At 35.8% G+C, this 18,510-nt stretch overlaps 1 protein-coding gene across 2 annotated transcripts in view; it reads right to left on the bottom strand.

The window, feature by feature from the left end:
* The window catches only part of LOC101259095 (probable inactive ATP-dependent zinc metalloprotease FTSHI 5, chloroplastic), a 45,852-nt gene extending 37,080 nt beyond the window's left edge, over positions 1–8,772 (bottom strand). For both annotated transcript variants that reach the window (XM_004231570.5, XM_010317393.4), the window contains exons 1-4: positions 7,643–8,772; positions 6,588–7,059; positions 462–662; positions 86–379 (exon numbers count right to left, since the gene is read on the bottom strand). In XM_004231570.5, the coding sequence (XP_004231618.2) occupies positions 86–379; positions 462–662; positions 6,588–7,059; positions 7,643–8,568 (1,893 nt within the window). In that variant the 5' untranslated portion in view covers positions 8,569–8,772. The remainder of the gene's footprint in view (positions 1–85; positions 380–461; positions 663–6,587; positions 7,060–7,642) is intronic.
* Between the last annotated feature and the right edge of the window lie 9,738 nt (positions 8,773–18,510).

The following is an 18,510-nucleotide window of genomic DNA, read 5'->3' as shown; positions in this document are numbered from 1 at the left end:
AAGAGACTGCTCTGAAAACACAGTTAAAAACAAGGAGGAAAATTAAACAATAAAGCAGGGGTCAAGTGAAGGCTATGATAAATACCCGATAAGGGATGACAAATTCCACAGTAGGGAAAACAATCATCATCATAATATCATCATTTACATTTCTGAATTTCTCACAAATCCAGTCTCTTCCGCGCGCAACAAGTTTTAGAGACCACAATCCATTTAGACATTGATGACAGAGTCTTGTGACCAAGAGAAACTGTTGACGGAAGTTCAGCTCTGAGAAAGGAATCCACATCAGCTGAACCGCAGTTGGGATACCTGAAGCAAGCATTCGCAGGTACAAGGCATCAAAACCTCCAAAATCTTCATATATCACTTCATATTCCTGAAACAAAAATGACGAGGTTAAAAATCAATGTCACATTTAAATCAAAAAGAGAAATCACTGCGCAGATGGAGGATCATACCTTGATATCAACATAATATTCTCTATCATCTCCCTTCAACATAACATACATGGCAGCCCAGTCATGTCTGATTCTAGCACTCTCAAGAAGCTTCTTGGACACAGCATAAGGAACAGCCACAGGATCCATCTCCCACCTATTTCTTTCTTCATTATACCATGATTTTGCCACCACTCTATCCCGATCCAGGAGGATCCTTTCCTATAATAAGAATCTGGACGTCATTATAAAGCAGATGCCACCATTGATAGAGCATGGTGTCTTGCACGGAGAAAAGCAATGGCATCATTATAGGCAAATATAGTTTTCAAATAGAACCAACAGATTAGGTCACCGTTCGCATTCACTGCCAACCTTAGTTGGGCAAACTCACACTTCTCCCGCTTGACGTAAAGTTGATTCTCCCGCAAGATCCTGAAGACTTTCTTCAAGTGCTCCACATGTTCCTCTAAAGTGTTACTATAGACGACTATGTCATCTAAGTATACTACTATGAACTGGACCAAGTAGGGATGTAGAGTTTCGTTCATCAGCGTGCAAAAGGTGGCAGGTGCATTGGTTAAGCCGAAGGGCATCACCAACCATTCGAATGCTCCGTACCTGGTTACGCATGTTGTCTTTGGTTCATCCCCCTCTGCGATACGCACTTGATAGTAGCCTTTCCGAAGATCCATCTTGGTGAAGTACTTGGCCTGTCCAAGACGGTCAAACAAATCTGCAATCAGCGGGATTGGATATTTGTTCCTAATTGTGATCTTGTTGAGCGCCCTATAGTCAATGCATAGACGCATCGACCCATCTTTCTTCTTTTGAAACAGCACTGGCGCACCATAGGGTGCCTTGGATGGACGGATGTGACCTGCTTCGAGGAGCTCTTTCAACTGCTTCCTCAGTTCCTCTAACTCAGGCGGAGCCATGCGGTAAGGTGCATGCGCAGGTGGCTTGGCTCCAGCCTCCAACTCTATCATGTGGTCTACCTCGCGCCTTGGAGGTAGTGTTTTCGGCAGCTCCTCCGGCATCACATCACTGTTTTCCTCCAAAACAGTTTCTATGATTGGTGGCAAGGGCTCCGCAACACCATGGTCTTCACCTGAACTTGCAATGGTGGCTAAGAAGGTCGGTGCTCCTTTCTTTAGGCCCTTCACAATCTGCATGGCCGATAAGTGGGCATATCCATCTTTCTTTGGCACCTTAACAAGAGGTACCATACAAGACCCTTCCCCTTGTATGGTACCATCTTTCTTTGGCAACGCTGAAAGAATTCTTGTCCAAGAATAACATCGGATATGTCCAAAGGAGCTACGGTAAAATTCGTTTTACCTCTCCACCTTCCTAATGTGATGCTGACCCCATGAGCGACTCCACATACGGGAGTTGGTGGGGCGTTGACCGTCTTGAGCGATTGTTGCTTGGAACAATTTTGAGTCCCAATTTTTCTGCCGCCGTTTTGGTCATGATATTGGCTTCAGCCCCGGAGTCCACCATGGCCCGAACTTGTTGCCCATTGATGGAGATGTCCACGTACTGCGTACTGAAATCCCCTGGCTTGTCGGCCTGTTTGGGCATGGTTGGAATATGTGGAGCCATAGCCAAACAGGCCGACAAGCCAGGGGATATCAGTACGCAGTACGTGGACATCTCCATCAATGGGCAACAAGTTCGGGCCATGGTGGACTCCGGGGCTGAAGCCAATATCATGACCAAAACGGCGGCAAAAAAATTGGACTCAAAATTGTTCCAAGCAACAATCGCTCAAGACGGTCAACGCCCCACCAACTCCCGTATGTGGAGTCGCTCATGGGGTCAGCATCACATTAGGAAGGTGGAGAGGTAAAACGAATTTTACCGTAGCTCCTTTGGACATATCCGATGTTATTCTTGGACAAGAATTCTTTCAGCGTTGCCAAAGAAAGATGGTACCATACAAGGGGAAGGGTCTTGTATGGTACCTCTTGTTAAGGTGCCAAAGAAAGATGGATATGCCCACTTATCGGCCATGCAGATTGTGAAGGGCCTAAAGAAAGGAGCACCGACCTTCTTAGCCACCATTGCAAGTTCAGGTGAAGACCATGGTGCTGCGGAGCCCTTGCCACCAATCATAGAAACTGTTTTGGAGGAAAACAGTGATGTGATGCCGGAGGAGCTGCCGAAAACACTACCTCCAAGGCGCGAGGTAGACCACATGATAGAGTTGGAGGCTGGAGCCAAGCCACCTGCGCATGCACCTTACCGCATGGCTCCGCCTGAGTTAGAGGAACTGAGGAAGCAGTTGAAAGAGCTCCTCGAAGCAGGTCACATCCGTCCATCCAAGGCACCCTATGGTGCGCCAGTGCTGTTTCAAAAGAAGAAAGATGGGTCGATGCGTCTATGCATTGACTATAGGGCGCTCAACAAGATCACAATTAGGAACAAATATCCAATCCCGCTGATTGCAGATTTGTTTGACCGTCTTGGACAGGCCAAGTACTTCACCAAGATGGATCTCCGGAAAGGCTACTATCAAGTGCGTATCGCAGAGGGGGATGAACCAAAGACAACATGCGTAACCAGGTACGGAGCATTCGAATGGTTGATGATGCCCTTCGGCTTAACCAACGCACCTGCCACCTTTTGCACGCTGATGAACGAAACTCTACATCCCTACTTGGTCCAGTTCATAGTAGTATACTTAGATGACATAGTCGTCTATAGTAACACTTTAGAGGAACATGTGGAGCACTTGAAGAAAGTCTTCAGGATCTTGCGGGAGAATCAGCTTTACGTCAAGCGGGAGAAGTGTGAGTTTGCCCAACCCAAGATACACTTCTTGGGCCATGTGATCAGCCAAGGCGAACTTCGAATGGATGAGGCAAAGATAAAGGCAATCCAAGACTGGGAAGCGCCTATGAAAGTGACCGAGCTACGTTCATTTCTTGGACTTGCGAATTATTATCGCAGGTTCATTAGTGGGTACTCCGCTATAGCCGCCCCACTGACCGAGCTGCTGAAGAAGAACAGGCCATGGGTGTGGAGCGAGGAGTGCCAGGGAGTATTTGAAGGTCTTAAGACTGCGGTTACTGAAGAACCAGTCTTGATGCTGCCCGATTTTACAAAGACCTTCGAGATACATACGGATGCCTCTGATTTTGCCATTGGGGGAGTCTTGATGCAAGAGAAACACCCCATAGCTTTTGAAAGCCGGAAGTTAAATGAAGCTGAACGACGGTACACCGTGCAGGAAAAGGAGATGACGGCCATTGTGCATTGTCTACGCACATGGAGACACTATCTACTAGGCTCCAAATTCGTAGTGAAAACCGACAATGTTGCCACTAGCTATTTTCAATCGCAGAAGATCTCACCAAAGCAGGCTCGTTGGCAGGATTTCTTGGCGGAATTTGACTACATCTTGGAATACAAACCAGGAAGGGGCAATGTAGTAGCCGATGCATTGAGCAGGAAGACTGACCTAGCGGCCATCTCCTCAATCCGTAGTGAATTCCAAGGCGCAATCAAAGATGGTATGCAACGCGATCCGAAAGCCAAGAAGATAATGCAACTGGCTGCTCAAGGCCAAACCAAACGGTTTTGGGTAGAAGACGGATTTTTGCTTACCACTGGCCGAAGAGTTTATGTACCCAAGTTCGGATTCATCAGGCGGCGTATTATCAAAGAAAGCCACGACACTCTGTGGGTTGGGCATCAAGGGCAGAAAAGAACGAGGGTGTTGATTGAGGCCTTCTATTTCTGGCCACGAATGCGGGAAGAGATTGAGCAGTATAAGCAGACTTGTCTTGTGTGCCAACAAGACAAGGTAGAGCAAAGGCAACCAGGAGGGCTGTTGGAGCCACTACCCGTAGCTGATCGTCCATGGGAGAGTATATCTATGGATTTCATCACTTCTTTGCCGAAGTCAAACGGGTTTGGCACAATTATGGTCGTAGTGGATAGATTCTCCAAAAATGCTACTTTCATGCCTGCCACAGCCGGTTGCACTGCTAAGGAGGCTGCACAATTGTTCTTCAAAAATGTAGTGAAGTATTGGGGGCTGCCGAGGTTCATCATTAGCGATCGGGATCCTCGTTTCACTGGGAACTTTTGGAGTGAACTCTTTGAAATTCTTGGTTCAAAACTTCACTTTTCCACCAGTTTTCACCCCCAAACTGACGGCCAGACTGAACGCGTCAACGCCTTGTTTGAGTGCTATCTTAGGCACTATGTCAGTGCGCACCAGAAAGATTGGGCTAAGCTCCTAGACATGGCGCAATTTTCTTATAACTTGCAGAGGAGTGAATCTACAGGGCGCACACCGTTTGAGTTGGCAACAGGTCAGCAACCCCAATCTGTTGGTTCTATTTGAAAACTATATTTGTGGGGTAGCAAGGTTGTTTCCGATAGAACTGGGATCAAAACAGAAGTTAACCGGAGCAGGGTTGCAAGAAGAAAAGATTTCAGCAAAATATCCAAATACAAAGCACGTGAAGCAATAGATAATAAAAAACATTGAAGAATAATAAACAACATGATTACTTAATACTAATAGGGAAGAGATGGGGCTAGCCCCCTGCCTCCCCCACCTAAAGAATAACAATACTCAACTAACTACTAACCTTCTAACCTAATCCTCGACTTCCTTACTTTCCTACCTAGGGTAATGTCCTCAGTCAGCTGAATTTGTGCCATGTCCTGTCTAATCACCCCACACCCCTCCCTGATTTTTTGTCAGCCTACCTATACCTCTCCTACCTCCTGCTATGACAACCTCTCACGCCTCCTAACGAGCATCTACGCACCTCCCCTTCACAAGCCCCAATTATCTTAACCCCACTTCCCTCATTTTGCATACCATGGAAGCCCACCTTGCCTCATATAACTTGGTTCCTACCCATATCTCTCCTGATATGCCCACACATCCATATGAGCGACCTCATCTCTTACATTCATTTTCTGAACATAGACATTCTTGACTGGACAACACTCCACCCCATTCAGCAATGTGGGTCTAACCACCACTATGTAGAACTTGCCTTAAGCCTAGACGACACCTTATCACATGGTACTTCGAAAATGAACCTCAATTTCGCCCGCCCCGCGCCCATATGATGTGTGACATCATCATCAATCTCCCCGTCTCCTTGGATAATAAACCCAAGATACTTGAAGCTCCCTCTCTTGGAAATGACTTGACATCGATCTTTACTTCCATCTCCCCCTCGTGCATTATGCCACTGAGTTTACTCTCCAGGTGCTTTATTTTAGTCTTGCTGAACTTGAAACCTTTAGACTCTAGGGCATGTCTCCAAACTTTCAGCTTATCATTAATTTTACCACTCATCTCATCAATTGACATTATGTCAAGTTCCAGATGTAAATCACAAAGTAATTGATGACGTCAATTACAAGATACAAAAACACGAGGTTGATCTCGAGGCTCAAAAGTTCCCAAAAAAAAACTTGAAAAATATTTCATTCTCCATTAAGTAAAATTCATAACTTTGCTTCCCTTTCTTTATTTTTGAGAAGTCACAAAATAGAGTGCCTTTAATCAATACGACCAATCTGGTAATAGAATTTCTTGGGACAAAGATAGCAGGAGCCAGCGACTTGCAATAGCCTGTACAGTAATACCTAGACCTCCTTTTAGCTCAATATTTCTATTAATTAACTACTAACTCTTTCCATACCATAACCAGGTCATTCAAAATGCTTAAATGTGAAAGCAAGTAATTTTCTAAATTATACCTTCTTATCCTACCTAACAGGCACCTCTGTTTATCCATGAGACCACAACCTATACAAACTATAATGAACAAACCACTCACAATACAGAGTCTTTAACTTCTAGATCACAAAATTGAAGACCAAGATATGAGACTAAATCAGTAACTACGAAACACCGGTTAAATGAATACAAAGTAACTCTTTACATTTTTTTTCCTGAAAAGTGGTAATGTATACAAAGTAAATCTTACTACAGAGAAAAAGATAAGCTATCGATCGCGATGAGCAACAAAGGGAATTCCAAGATGATTAATCTACTGCTAAATGATAAAACTGCTGATATATAGTACTAGAAAGTAAAAGTAGAAGTGATGATTGCACAACCTAGCATAAGAAGGAAGAACCAAGCATTTTAGCAAAAGTTACCTGTTTCTCAGCCATATATTTTTTACCATGCTCAACATTCTCCAGCAAATCCCTCTTGAGGTCTGCTTTAACATCCTCACGCCATTTCTTCCAATCATGATGCAAGTGGAGGCTAACGGCCTTTGGAACTACAACCTCCTTGTTTCCAAACATCCACTTCAATTCTATTTCAGGGAAACCCTTGACAACTTCATCCACTGGTGTGTTTACAACAAAACGTTTTTCATTGCCATATCTCTTCATTTTTTTCTTAATACGACTCTCAAGATTCCGTTGCATCTCTCTTGAGTCCTTAAGTGCTTGTTCTATTCGCTGACCGAACACCATAGAGTCTTGATCAAAAAGGAGTATATTGTCATCATCTTCCAAAATATTGGGTAGAACTATCTGCTCCAACAAATGTCTTTGAGCAGTTTGCAATTCTTCTTTTATCTCAGATCTAGAAAGCTTAGTGACAGGGCTTTTAGGCACGCTGCAAAGACACACAAGTATATAGAGCAATGTAAATGATTGGGAAAATATAGTTCACAAACAACATCAATAGTAAGTCTTGTTGTAAACAAAACTAACCTCATCTAAAGAACAAAAGGATATCTACAGCCTACAAGAATAACATGCTAAATGTCAATTATCTAGTCGCCAGTATAAAGTAGATTAGCTGACCATGGAACAAGTGCAATTGGCGTTGGAATTAAATTCTAGGTAATAGAACAGTGAACTAAACATTAAAACGTCTAGATAATGTATTGCTGGAAAATACCAAAGCAATTTAGGAGGTTAAATCCTAAAAGAAAGTAAAAGCAATCAGTTCACAACAGAGCCATCTGTTTTAGGTGCCAACTAAGTTATCATGCACAAAGGGGCAGTTCCTTCCCAAGATATCCCCAGAACCTAATTGCTCAAATAAAAAAATAAGGCTCAATGCCAAATTCATGCCAATATCCATCGTTTAAATTAATAAAGCTTTGCTGCCATTGCTTGTACAAAAGATATGTTGCGCTATTATACATCAAAAAAATTGTGTATAAGCTACTAAAATTCTAACAATGTCTTACCTCTCAATGCTTTGCAGCCTCATTTTCCTCAGAAACTCCGTAACCAAGATTTGACACTCCCTCTCAATAGATGCAAGTTCCCTCACACCAATGCTCAATGCAAGTGTTTCTCTCCTCATAATCTCATCATCTATCTCTGCAATCCTCTCCCATACCCTGTTATATTCCTCATCACTCTGTCTCACTTCCTCATCCAATTTTGCAACTTTTTCCTTTACTACTGCATCTTTTTCATTGCCCTTAGCCTTCTTCAATAAACTTTCCTCCTCCCTCTTATTCTTCAGCACTACATCAAGAATCTCGTCGGAACGATTGACCAAGGCATTTCTTTCCCCCTTTAACAATCTCAGTTCCGCATAGAGACCATTCATGATCTCCCCTTGCAACTCATTCCTCTTCATGTTGACCTCCTTTAGCTTTTCCTCCACACATTTCACATCCTCTTTACCAGATTTCACCTCCTCTATCACTCTAAGCAACCCTGTAACCGTCTCTAACAATCTCTTCGTACAATGTGAATATTGATGTCTAGTCTCAAGGGCATCTTTCCGTTTATTACTAGTTTTCTGTATCAGCTCAGCTGCGGCGGGGGGCGGTGCAGCAGCAACAGAAGCAGTAGCAGGGAATTGAAACCCGAAAACCGGGCACAATCCAAATGCAATAGAGAATAATGTGTACACTACAGGCTTTAAGATGGGTTTAAGAGGATTTTGGTCATCTGGGTTTGTGTCTTTTTGGGTGATAGAACATTTTATAAGTCTAGCTGGGGCTGAAGCAATAGGAATTCGTAAAAGACTTATGGGTTTACCTGGTTCATGGGAAGAGAGCTTTTTCGACCGAATTCGGCAATTGGAATGGCTATGGCGATTCAAGAATGGATTTTGAAGATTGAAGAATGCGGCAGTAGTAGTAGTAGAAGCATACATAATGAAGAGGTGTTATCTAGTCATGAAATTGGAAAATGGAGAGTAATGGCATGGTGCAGAAAGTTGAAGAGAAGCAGAGAAGAAGTAGGATAAGACCGGCGTTGGGGTTTTAAGTTTTAACCAAAAAACCCAGAGAAGAGACGGCGAGAGCAAATAGAATCCCAAATTAATCATGGGCTCTTCTTGTTCTAGTCTTTTTGCCATTTCTCTTTTCTTTTTTGTATTTCTTTTATTTTACTATCAAATATTTTTCATTTATTTCAAATTCTAAAATTAGAGTTATATTTGATCATATCTTTTTAATTAAGAACATGTAAAATTTGAATATATATGTTTTTTCAAATATAATTATATTTTTAATTTCTAAATTCTAACAAAATTATTTAACTTAACTAAAAAAAGTAATATCTCAAAATATAATATCATTAATTAGTTAGATCTCTTTATTGGCGCATGTTAAGCGACCTCTAAAATGCATTCTCTCCAATGGTTCGGGGACGAGCAAAGAGGAACATTAATACACAATTACTGGAGAAGAGGATTGAAGAACCTGCTCAAATAAAAAGTATATATTCAAGCTACCGTGGTAGCAATATCGCTAGTTATTTTTCTTTTTAGATTTGTACTTTATAAAATAAGGCAGAAATGGGTTAATTAAAGACATGGGCAAGGAATTCTTTGTTTGTTTCCATGTGTGCTCTATTCTAATATAGAAAATATAGATTTAGGTGACAGTATATATTAGATATGTTTATCTGGTTTTGAATTAGTGAAGAATATGTATATATTTCTCTGCACTCTTGTACCACGGTGAGTGCATCTCATATTGGACGTGTCGGACTATTATGTTTCCAACATCTCGTTGCAACTATGGTCATGTCTATAGGTCTAGGATCAACTTAAGACTTGTCAACGGATCGGAACCGGTTCTCGGATCAAAATGAACCGGTATCGAACCGAACGGGACGTGTTGATCGGTATGTTGATTGGTACTGGAATGAACCAGATTGGAATTACCGAAATAAATAATCGATTCTGTCCCGTTCCACTATATACTGAGATGGAATCGGAAAGAACCGGAATGGATCGTATGAAACGGAACGGGATAAACGGGATGACATTTTTTGAAATTACGAAAATATGATTATTTTTTTTATTTTTCTAAGTTTAAATTAATAGTTTTTAAATTTATACTATAATTTTTTACTTAAGTTTATTTTAAAGATATTTTTTTAATTTTTTATTATTATTAAGTTTGCAAGTAAAGTGTAATAAAGTTCTCAAAATTTAAATCTTTTGAAGTTTATACTTTATAAGTTATTACTTATTATTCATTAATATTTATTTTATAAGTTATATTTATAACTTGTGTCTTGTAAATTATAAATAAATAAAATTTGTAATTTAAAAAAAAAATAAATTAAAATAAGGATAAAACAATTACAAAAATTAAAAAATATCAATTTAATTTATTTAAATTTGTAACAAATTACAATTTCAATTTACAACTATTAGTAGAGTACATAGTTTACGCAGCCACCTTCTAGGAAGGGTTCTGTTTCAACTAAGTCTCGAATGTAATACTAATAGTTGTATGGTCCTGTAAATTCTCTTTCTAACTCAGATATAGATTGATTGTAATCAACTTCTGGTCTTGTTAAAGCTCGTTAACGATCTTGAAGTTCGACGCCATCATCACTACCACATCCAATAGCTGAATTTATGAAAAGTTCAAATTGACTATCTAACCTTGAAAGTCCTTGATTTCTACGCTCAACATTTATCCAGTCTCTAAATAACACTGATATCTTCAAGCTGTCTTCTGCTAACAAATATATGTGGTCTCCAATTTGAAATCTTGTCGCGCTGAAAACTACCTCCGAAGCTACTGATGATCCTTGAATTGCAAGTACATCCTTCACCATCCTACTAAGTTTTGAAAATTGAGTTCCACGATTCCTCCACCAGTTCAATAGTTGCGGTATACCTTCATCGTTTGTAATATCATCCGAACCCTGTTCAAGATATTTAACAAATTTACATTTATTAGAAGAGTCAAGACCAAGTTTATGTTTCACTCGTCCATGAGCACCTACTTGATTCATAGACGTTTGAGGATTTTCAACATTATCTAAGAAAGAATATTTATCATACATTTCTTTAGCAAAGAACTTATACTATTTTGACATGTTACCAAATCAAGTTCTTGTTCAGGTTGAATATCTAAATTCCGATAAATGCATTCAACTAAAGTTTTTGCACCTTATTCTTTATATTCAGAGTTGAAAAGAATTGCAGTTAAATAAATTTAATGGATAGGGGGAAAAAATCTTAAATTTTGTAATCATAACTTCAATAGCAGAGGTAAATAAAGCATTTATATTATATTCAGAAAAGATAGATGAAATCTCACATATGTATATTAAAATTTCAGAAATAGTAGGATAATATATTCTAGAAAAATTTTTAGTAGCATCATAAAATGATTTCAAAAATATTCTAAGTTCATTTACTTCATCCCAATCACTATCATTAAGTTTTAATTCAGGATAAACATTATGATTATTAAATAGCATAGTAATAGGTTGCCTATATGCATAAACAACTTCAAGCATATCATATAAGAAATTCCATCTAGTTTTTACATACTTTAGAACTTTTCTAAACGGAAGTTTAAATGCATTACAAAGTTCTTTAAATTAATTAATTCTACTGCTACTATTTATATGAAAATGTAAAAATAAGCATTATCAATTTTATCACAACTATTTTCAAATGATTTCACAGTGTCACTAACAACCAAATTTAATATATGTGCTGCACATCTAACATGAAAAACATATTTACTAATAGGACAAGGTCTAGGTTCTAAGCATATTAATAGCATTTAAATTAACAGAAGCATTATCTAAAGTAATACTAACGACTTTATCAGAAAGATCGAAAAAATTTAAAATTTCCAACACAGTAATAACAATATTAATTTTGGTTTTTTTCTTTTGACAAATTTTATAACCAAGAATTCTTTTTTGTAAATTTCAATTATAATCGATCCAATGCGCAGTAACAGTTAAATAGTCAAAACCATTAGGACTACGTCCCATATCAGTAGTAATAGCAACTTTACAATTCATTAGTTCAAAATAGGCACGTAAAATATTGACAGTGTTTTTCTTGAAATTCAAAAATATCTCTTTTCACCATGCTTCTTGATAAACCTTTATAACTAGGATTATATGTTTCACGAATATATGCAATAAAACCCAGATGTTCTCCAAAACTAAAAGGTAAATCACAAACAACAACCATTTTAGCAAAGTTTTCACGATCACGATCCTTGTTATAGATTCGATGTGTAAGAGGACCACTTGGGTTCGAAGTATTTAATTCACTTTAAACCATATTTGATCCTCTAACAGATGCTTCAACACTACAATTTTCAACAACTTCAAGAGAAGACATATATGCAAACCACTCTTTACTATACTTGTTAATCAAATGTTTTTTAGTCCCCCGTTGAACCTTCAATCCCACCAGATGTTTGAAATGTCGTTTACAAATATTACATATACTAAAAGTTTTTTCTTCATTCAAATAACAAAAATTTCCACACATGTGATTTTAAAGAACGTTGTACCTTGGTCTTACCTCTAGTTGGAATAATAGGGGGACGAGTAGTTTTAACCGGAGGTGGAGCTTCAGTACCTATACTATTGAGGTCGGGGCTAGTCGGTGTATCATCTAAATCTACTTCTTCATCTAAATTTAATTGTTCATCCATTTTCACTTCTTCATTTTTTTGATTAATACCATAATGTCTTTCATAGAGTTCGTGGGGGATCATAGGAGTACCCGAATTAATATATATAGGACCAGGACGGGAAAAACTAGTTTCATTCACATACATAATTCATTTGTGTTCATTCTAACAAGAGGAATTTTAGATTTAGAAGAACTAACACCTTTATTAGTTTTTTAAACTAAATTTTTTACTGAGTCTACTAGACCTTTTTACTTCCACTTTTTTTAGAAGACTCCATGATATAAAATTATAAATTACAAAATACAAAACTTAACAAGAATAATAATATAATAAGAACAACTTACAAGTTACAAATAATAAATACAAAAAATAAATATAAGATTAGAGAGTGGAACGAAGTTATCAAACGTTTGTGTAATAACAAACGATTATAATGAAAATTAAAATATTTGTAACTTAAAATTTTAAGAAGATTCCTCCTCCGAAATACACCAAATGATATTAAGAATTCAGAACTTGAATTGAATATTGAAAATCTGAAATTTTATAATTTATAATCCGTAATCGCTAAAACTTAGAAATATGAATGGAAATATATATTCTCTCAAACTTCTGTATGTATATATAGTTTTTAGAAATCAATTCTGATTTGTAAAACAAAAAAAGTAGTTGTTTTAATTTTTCCATTTTAAAACGACCGTTGAGAAAAGGGAAGTGGGGGGTTGGATTGGAAAGAGGGACTGCAGCTTTTGATAAAGCTGCAGGGCAGTAGCAGCAGGGCAGGTGGTCTAGTCAGGGGCGCAGAGCAGCTTTTAATAAAGCTGCCACCTGCCAAGTGTCAGGGAAGGAGAGGGTGTGATGGGTAATTAATTTTAATATATAGAAATTATACAAAATATAAGATATAATTTATATAAAATAAAAATTATACAAAATATAAAATATAAAAAAATTAATATATATTAAGTAAATCGGACCTAAACGGGACCCGACCGGATCAAAACCGAGAAGAATCGGCACCGGTATACCGGTATAAAACCACGAATCCATTCCGTTTCGTGTACCGATTCAGACTATCCTGTCCCGTCGCATATGCAATCAAAACGGGACGAACCGAAACGATACAGGTACGTCCCATTTCGTCGCCCAGTTTTAGATCAACTATTTAACTTAGTGTTATTATTAGTGTAAATGTATAATAAATACCCTAGTATTATATAGAGTATATGATTTGTAAAGTTGAATTTATACAATATAGGTGTATTTATTTATTAATTTTAATTTATTGACTTTGTCTTCATGTTCGTGCAATGCGCAAAAGAATAACAGAACTTTTAATTGATTTTTTTGAATAAAAAAATTCAAAGAATTATTAATATTAAAAGACGTAATATTTTTGGTATAAATAATAGATAATTATCTGTCAAATTATTCAAATATTCTTTGTCATAATACTAAATTGAAAAGTAATGATAAAAAAAAAAAAGATTAATAAAGAGCGATAGATATTGGGGTTTGAATCTAAGAGAAAAATATACAAACAAAAAAATCTATTGTATTTGTATTTTGTGTTTAATTGTGCATAATTGGTTTCTAAAAAAATCAAAATATCACTAAATACATAATATTTTATTATAAGAATTAGTTGGTTACTATATTATATTTCAAGATGTAAATAAGGGGTAAGACTTGTGTCTCCCTCTTCATTCAATGAAATACAGGTTACTATCTGGAATTTTATTCTTTTAAAGAAAAATATTGATCGTCTTCTTGAAATTCAAAAAAGGAAGGTCAAAGGTTAATATTTTTTTAAAGTTTCATCTTCTTACATGCACAACCCGAGTTCTTTATTACTTTAGGACTTGGGTAGCTTATTAATTTTACACAAAAATATATAATAACACAATATATCCGGTATAATCTCATAGATAGAGTTTGAAAATGATAGTATGAAAGAGAAAAAAAGGTTTATGTAGAGATATCATAAGAAAATAGTAAAATGTTAATTAGGGAAAAGGGCAAAACCCTCTATTTACTCTTTAAAAAAACTCAAATTGATGTTTATTTTTCAAAATAGCATCAACGTGCTAATATTTAAGTTATGCTACTTTGATAAGAACTCATACATAGAAATCTATTAATTAAGGTATCACAATATGTATATTCAAAAGATTGAATTATTAAATTTATATTTAGACTAACAACGAAGGCTAGTACAATGAATAAATACCCTAAGTTTTATCAACCAATTTCAAGATTTGCCTCAAGCCACCAAGGGACCATACCACCTTGATAAATGACAATTGCTTAGTTTTAGGTTTGAATAAGACAAATTCAACTTCTTCATTAGCTAAATTCATTTCTCTTATCACTATGCATGAAATGAGAGTTATATTCCTGTGCATATAGTAGAATGACATTTTGCAAGTGTTAAGTTTAAGTACCTTTGTCTTATCCTCATGCTAATTGATAGAATAGAGGTACTATAGAATCTCATTATTTGTTATATAGGTCAGCTTATTCACCTTGTTTGTTGTGGAGGCAAGGACTCATATCGTTGTTTTAGTTTTACTATTTAATACACGAGGTCGAGTTTAAATTCAAACCCTCTCATCACCTTCAAGTTAGAGGTGAAATAGATTATTTTTTATTGATTTTGTCTCATGTAAGAATAACGAAACTTTTAAAGAATTTTTCTTAAATAAAAAGATATCCAAAGAGTTACTAATATTGAAAGATAATGAAAGAGTTACTAATATTGAAAGATAATGAAGTAACGTTTTAGGTATAAATTATAATTAGTTATTTGTTAAATTATTCAAACTTCTTTCTCATAGTACTAAATTGAAAAGTAACGATAAAAAGAAAAAGGAAAAAGGACAATAAAGAGAGAGAGATAGTCGTTGATGTCTGAATTTAAGAGAAAAATATGCGAGAAAAATCTATTGTATTTATATTTTGTTAAGCAAATCTATGATGTAGTAGTATAATGTCTTGTTATGAAAAAATCCGAGATCATTCTCTGTTATGAATTATGAGATATTGATTATAAATTTTATTTTATTACATTAGTAAGTAAGGTGGTTTTTTGTATTGTTATTACTTGATTATGTGCATGATACATGTAACTATTGTATACAATTTTACTAAGTAACCTACAATACAATAGTATTAGTATAATGTCTCATCATCGAAAGTATTCACTATTTTAAATTATGAGGTGTTAATCATAAATTTTATTTCTCTAAATTAGTTAAGATGTAAAATAGTTTCTTCGTATTGTTATGTGCATAAAATGTGCAAGTATTGTACACAATTTATCAAACAATGTACAATGTCAACATTTTTGGGTATACATATAATAATAAAAATAAGAATGAATTAAATTATGCGTGATTCAAATATTTTGAAAGAATGTTATCTAAAATATAAGCAAAATCAAATTTAAATACCACCTAACTTTTTTTTGCTAAAAAATTGTCACATCAATTCCTTATAAGAGGTGAGTCTTCAAGTAGTATATTTCCTTCTTCTTTCAAATTATTTATTTTTCTATTATACATTATCAAAAATAACTTTTAATATATTTTAGATTATAGAGCAAATTTGTTTATATGGAGAATTTAATTTTTTGTATAAGTGAAAGAATAAAATAAAAGTATATATTCAACCCTGAAGGTCGAGCTATCATAGCTAAGACTGGCAAACGGACAGGACCGGGTCAACAGGACCGGTTTTATCGGTAACCGGACCGGTACTGGTTTTTTCTTACCGGATTTTCTTACCGGTACTGGATTTTACCGGACCGGTTTTACCGGAAAAGTCTACCTGTTCCGCCCGGTCCGTTAGTAACTGGTTTGGAACCGGGTTGGATCGGTTTGGAACCGGGTCTTACCGGTTTTTCCATTTTTTTAATTATTTTAATTATTATATAATATTATATATTTATATTAAAAATTCAATTGAAAACTTTAAAATTTATATAAGTTTGAAATTAAATTTATACTTTAAAGTTTATATTGAATTTAAAGTTTCAAATTGAATTTAAAGTTTTATATTGAATTTAAAGTTTTTTAAACTTTATATTGAATTTAAAGTTTGAAATTACATTTAAACTTTAAAGTTTATATTGAATTTAAGTTTTAATATAAACTTTTATTAAAATAATTAAAAATTAAATTTATAAAAAGACATTAATTAAATAGAAGAGACTATTATAAAAGAAAAAATCAAGGCGAATAGCCGTATATTTATTCAGATAAATAAATTATACAATACAAATATTAGAAAGAGAATAAGAGTACATAATTTAGGAGGAATTGAATAGTAAATTAGTAATTATTATAATTAAAATTTTAAATATCATGTTCACTTGCCTTTATAGGCGTGTGACTACACCCTCTTGCCAACTCATCTATATTAATGTCACATTAGGATGATCAATGGTTAGAGGGGTTTAATATGTTGTGTTATGTTGAGTATAAAGGTTCAGTTGACAAAATGTTAAGTAGAAGAGTCCACAATATAAACTGATACAAATATAAGGGTCAACCAGATCATTCCGCCTGTTATGTGGTATGTGAAAGTAATTAATTCAGAATGCCTTTACATTGATATACATTGTGTGTGCAGATACACTCCAGAAGATCTCTATCTAAAATGAGTCAATGTGCGGTTATGCTTCTGATTCTAGTTTGTCACATATGTTAGGCGGGGTGTACCACCAGTTAAGTTGAAATAACTTTACTACCGGTACGCTGACCCTCCACGACTCGAGTTGTCTGCTCGAGTAAATCCATTTTATACATCTTTTATATATATGCTACACTTATAAAAACTATCTCTGGTATTCTACATTTATTTGTATCATACGTATTTGACCTAGAAAAATCTAAGATAGGTATCCACTCTAGATCAAAATATTAATTTTATGTGGTATGTGAATATAATTGGTTCAGAAGGCCTTTACATTGTTGACCAGCTTCACAATAGCTTTGTGAGTTTTGGATTTTAAGAAAAAAAAGAGGTTGAAATAAAATGGCGTCTTTCAAGGGCAAGTCTTTATTTTCTTATGAACTACACACACCTAATTCTCACTAAAATGAGATACGTTGACATCGTTTCTTGGTTCGATGTTTGTAAAAACGTGTATCTCATCTTTTAAAATTTTTTATTTTACTTTCTTTCCTACCTCGATTAGAGTTTGTCCTAGAACATTAATTAGATTTTCTTCAAAGGTACAAATGAAATCTCCGACCAAATGACAGGGTTCAAAAAAGCCATAAAGTGAAGGATTTCCAGAATTCACAATCGTTAACACAATACTCAAAAATCTGTGGTGATGGTGGACTGACATGAGAAGTTATGAGCAAAAGAGAGTGAAAGAGAATTTGATATATCTAGTGTATCTAATGGAGATTGAACTTAGAAGGAATGTGATCGAGACATTGATTTCTTATTAGGATCCAAAAAATAATATGTTTCGATTTTTTGACTTTAAATTAATACCAACTCTAAAAGGAATAGCTAGCTTTATACGAAAGGGGTCCAATATTTGAGGTGCTAATCTCTGCAATAAAAAACCAATAATCTTAAAGACTGTTGATGCCAAAAAATTTCTGGAACTTCTCAAAATCAATCAAATAGAGAAAGAGAGCTTGAGAAATAAGTGGATCTTATTGGACTTTCTATACGAGAGGTACAACCAAAAGGATGGATTCAAAAACTATCGAAACCAACTTAGCAAACAAGGCCCAAGTGGGTGAAGAGTCTAGGAAGGCGAATGGATGCTTTGCCTTCATGGTCGTGATTTTACAACTATTGTTTTTCCCAAACGGCACAAGCATATTGACATTCGTCGGATTGTTGTGGTTAAAGAGTTGACCACAATGGAAAGTCCAAGTACTTTCAAATGATCATGGAAGATATGTTCAGTGTATTAACTAAATGCGTAAGTGGGGAAATGAATTTTGAATACTGCAATATCTTGCTTCAGATATGGATTTTGGAACACATTTATCACCATGATCGTGCGTCCAGATTCACTCTCGACCGGTGTAACTATGTTTTCTTATACAAGGAAAGAGAATCAAAAGTCAATTTTCCAAAAGGAATTTTAGCGTGTGAAGAAAAAACACTAGGTGTTCACGTTTGGTGAAATAGTGTGGAATTATTACTGG

Source organism: Solanum lycopersicum, chromosome 2 (assembly GCF_036512215.1).
Source record: "Solanum lycopersicum chromosome 2, SLM_r2.1".
Lineage (NCBI taxonomy): Eukaryota > Viridiplantae > Streptophyta > Magnoliopsida > Solanales > Solanaceae > Solanum > Solanum lycopersicum.
The sequence above is the reverse complement of the archived record's forward strand: the minus strand, read 5'-3'. Positions and strand labels throughout refer to the sequence as shown.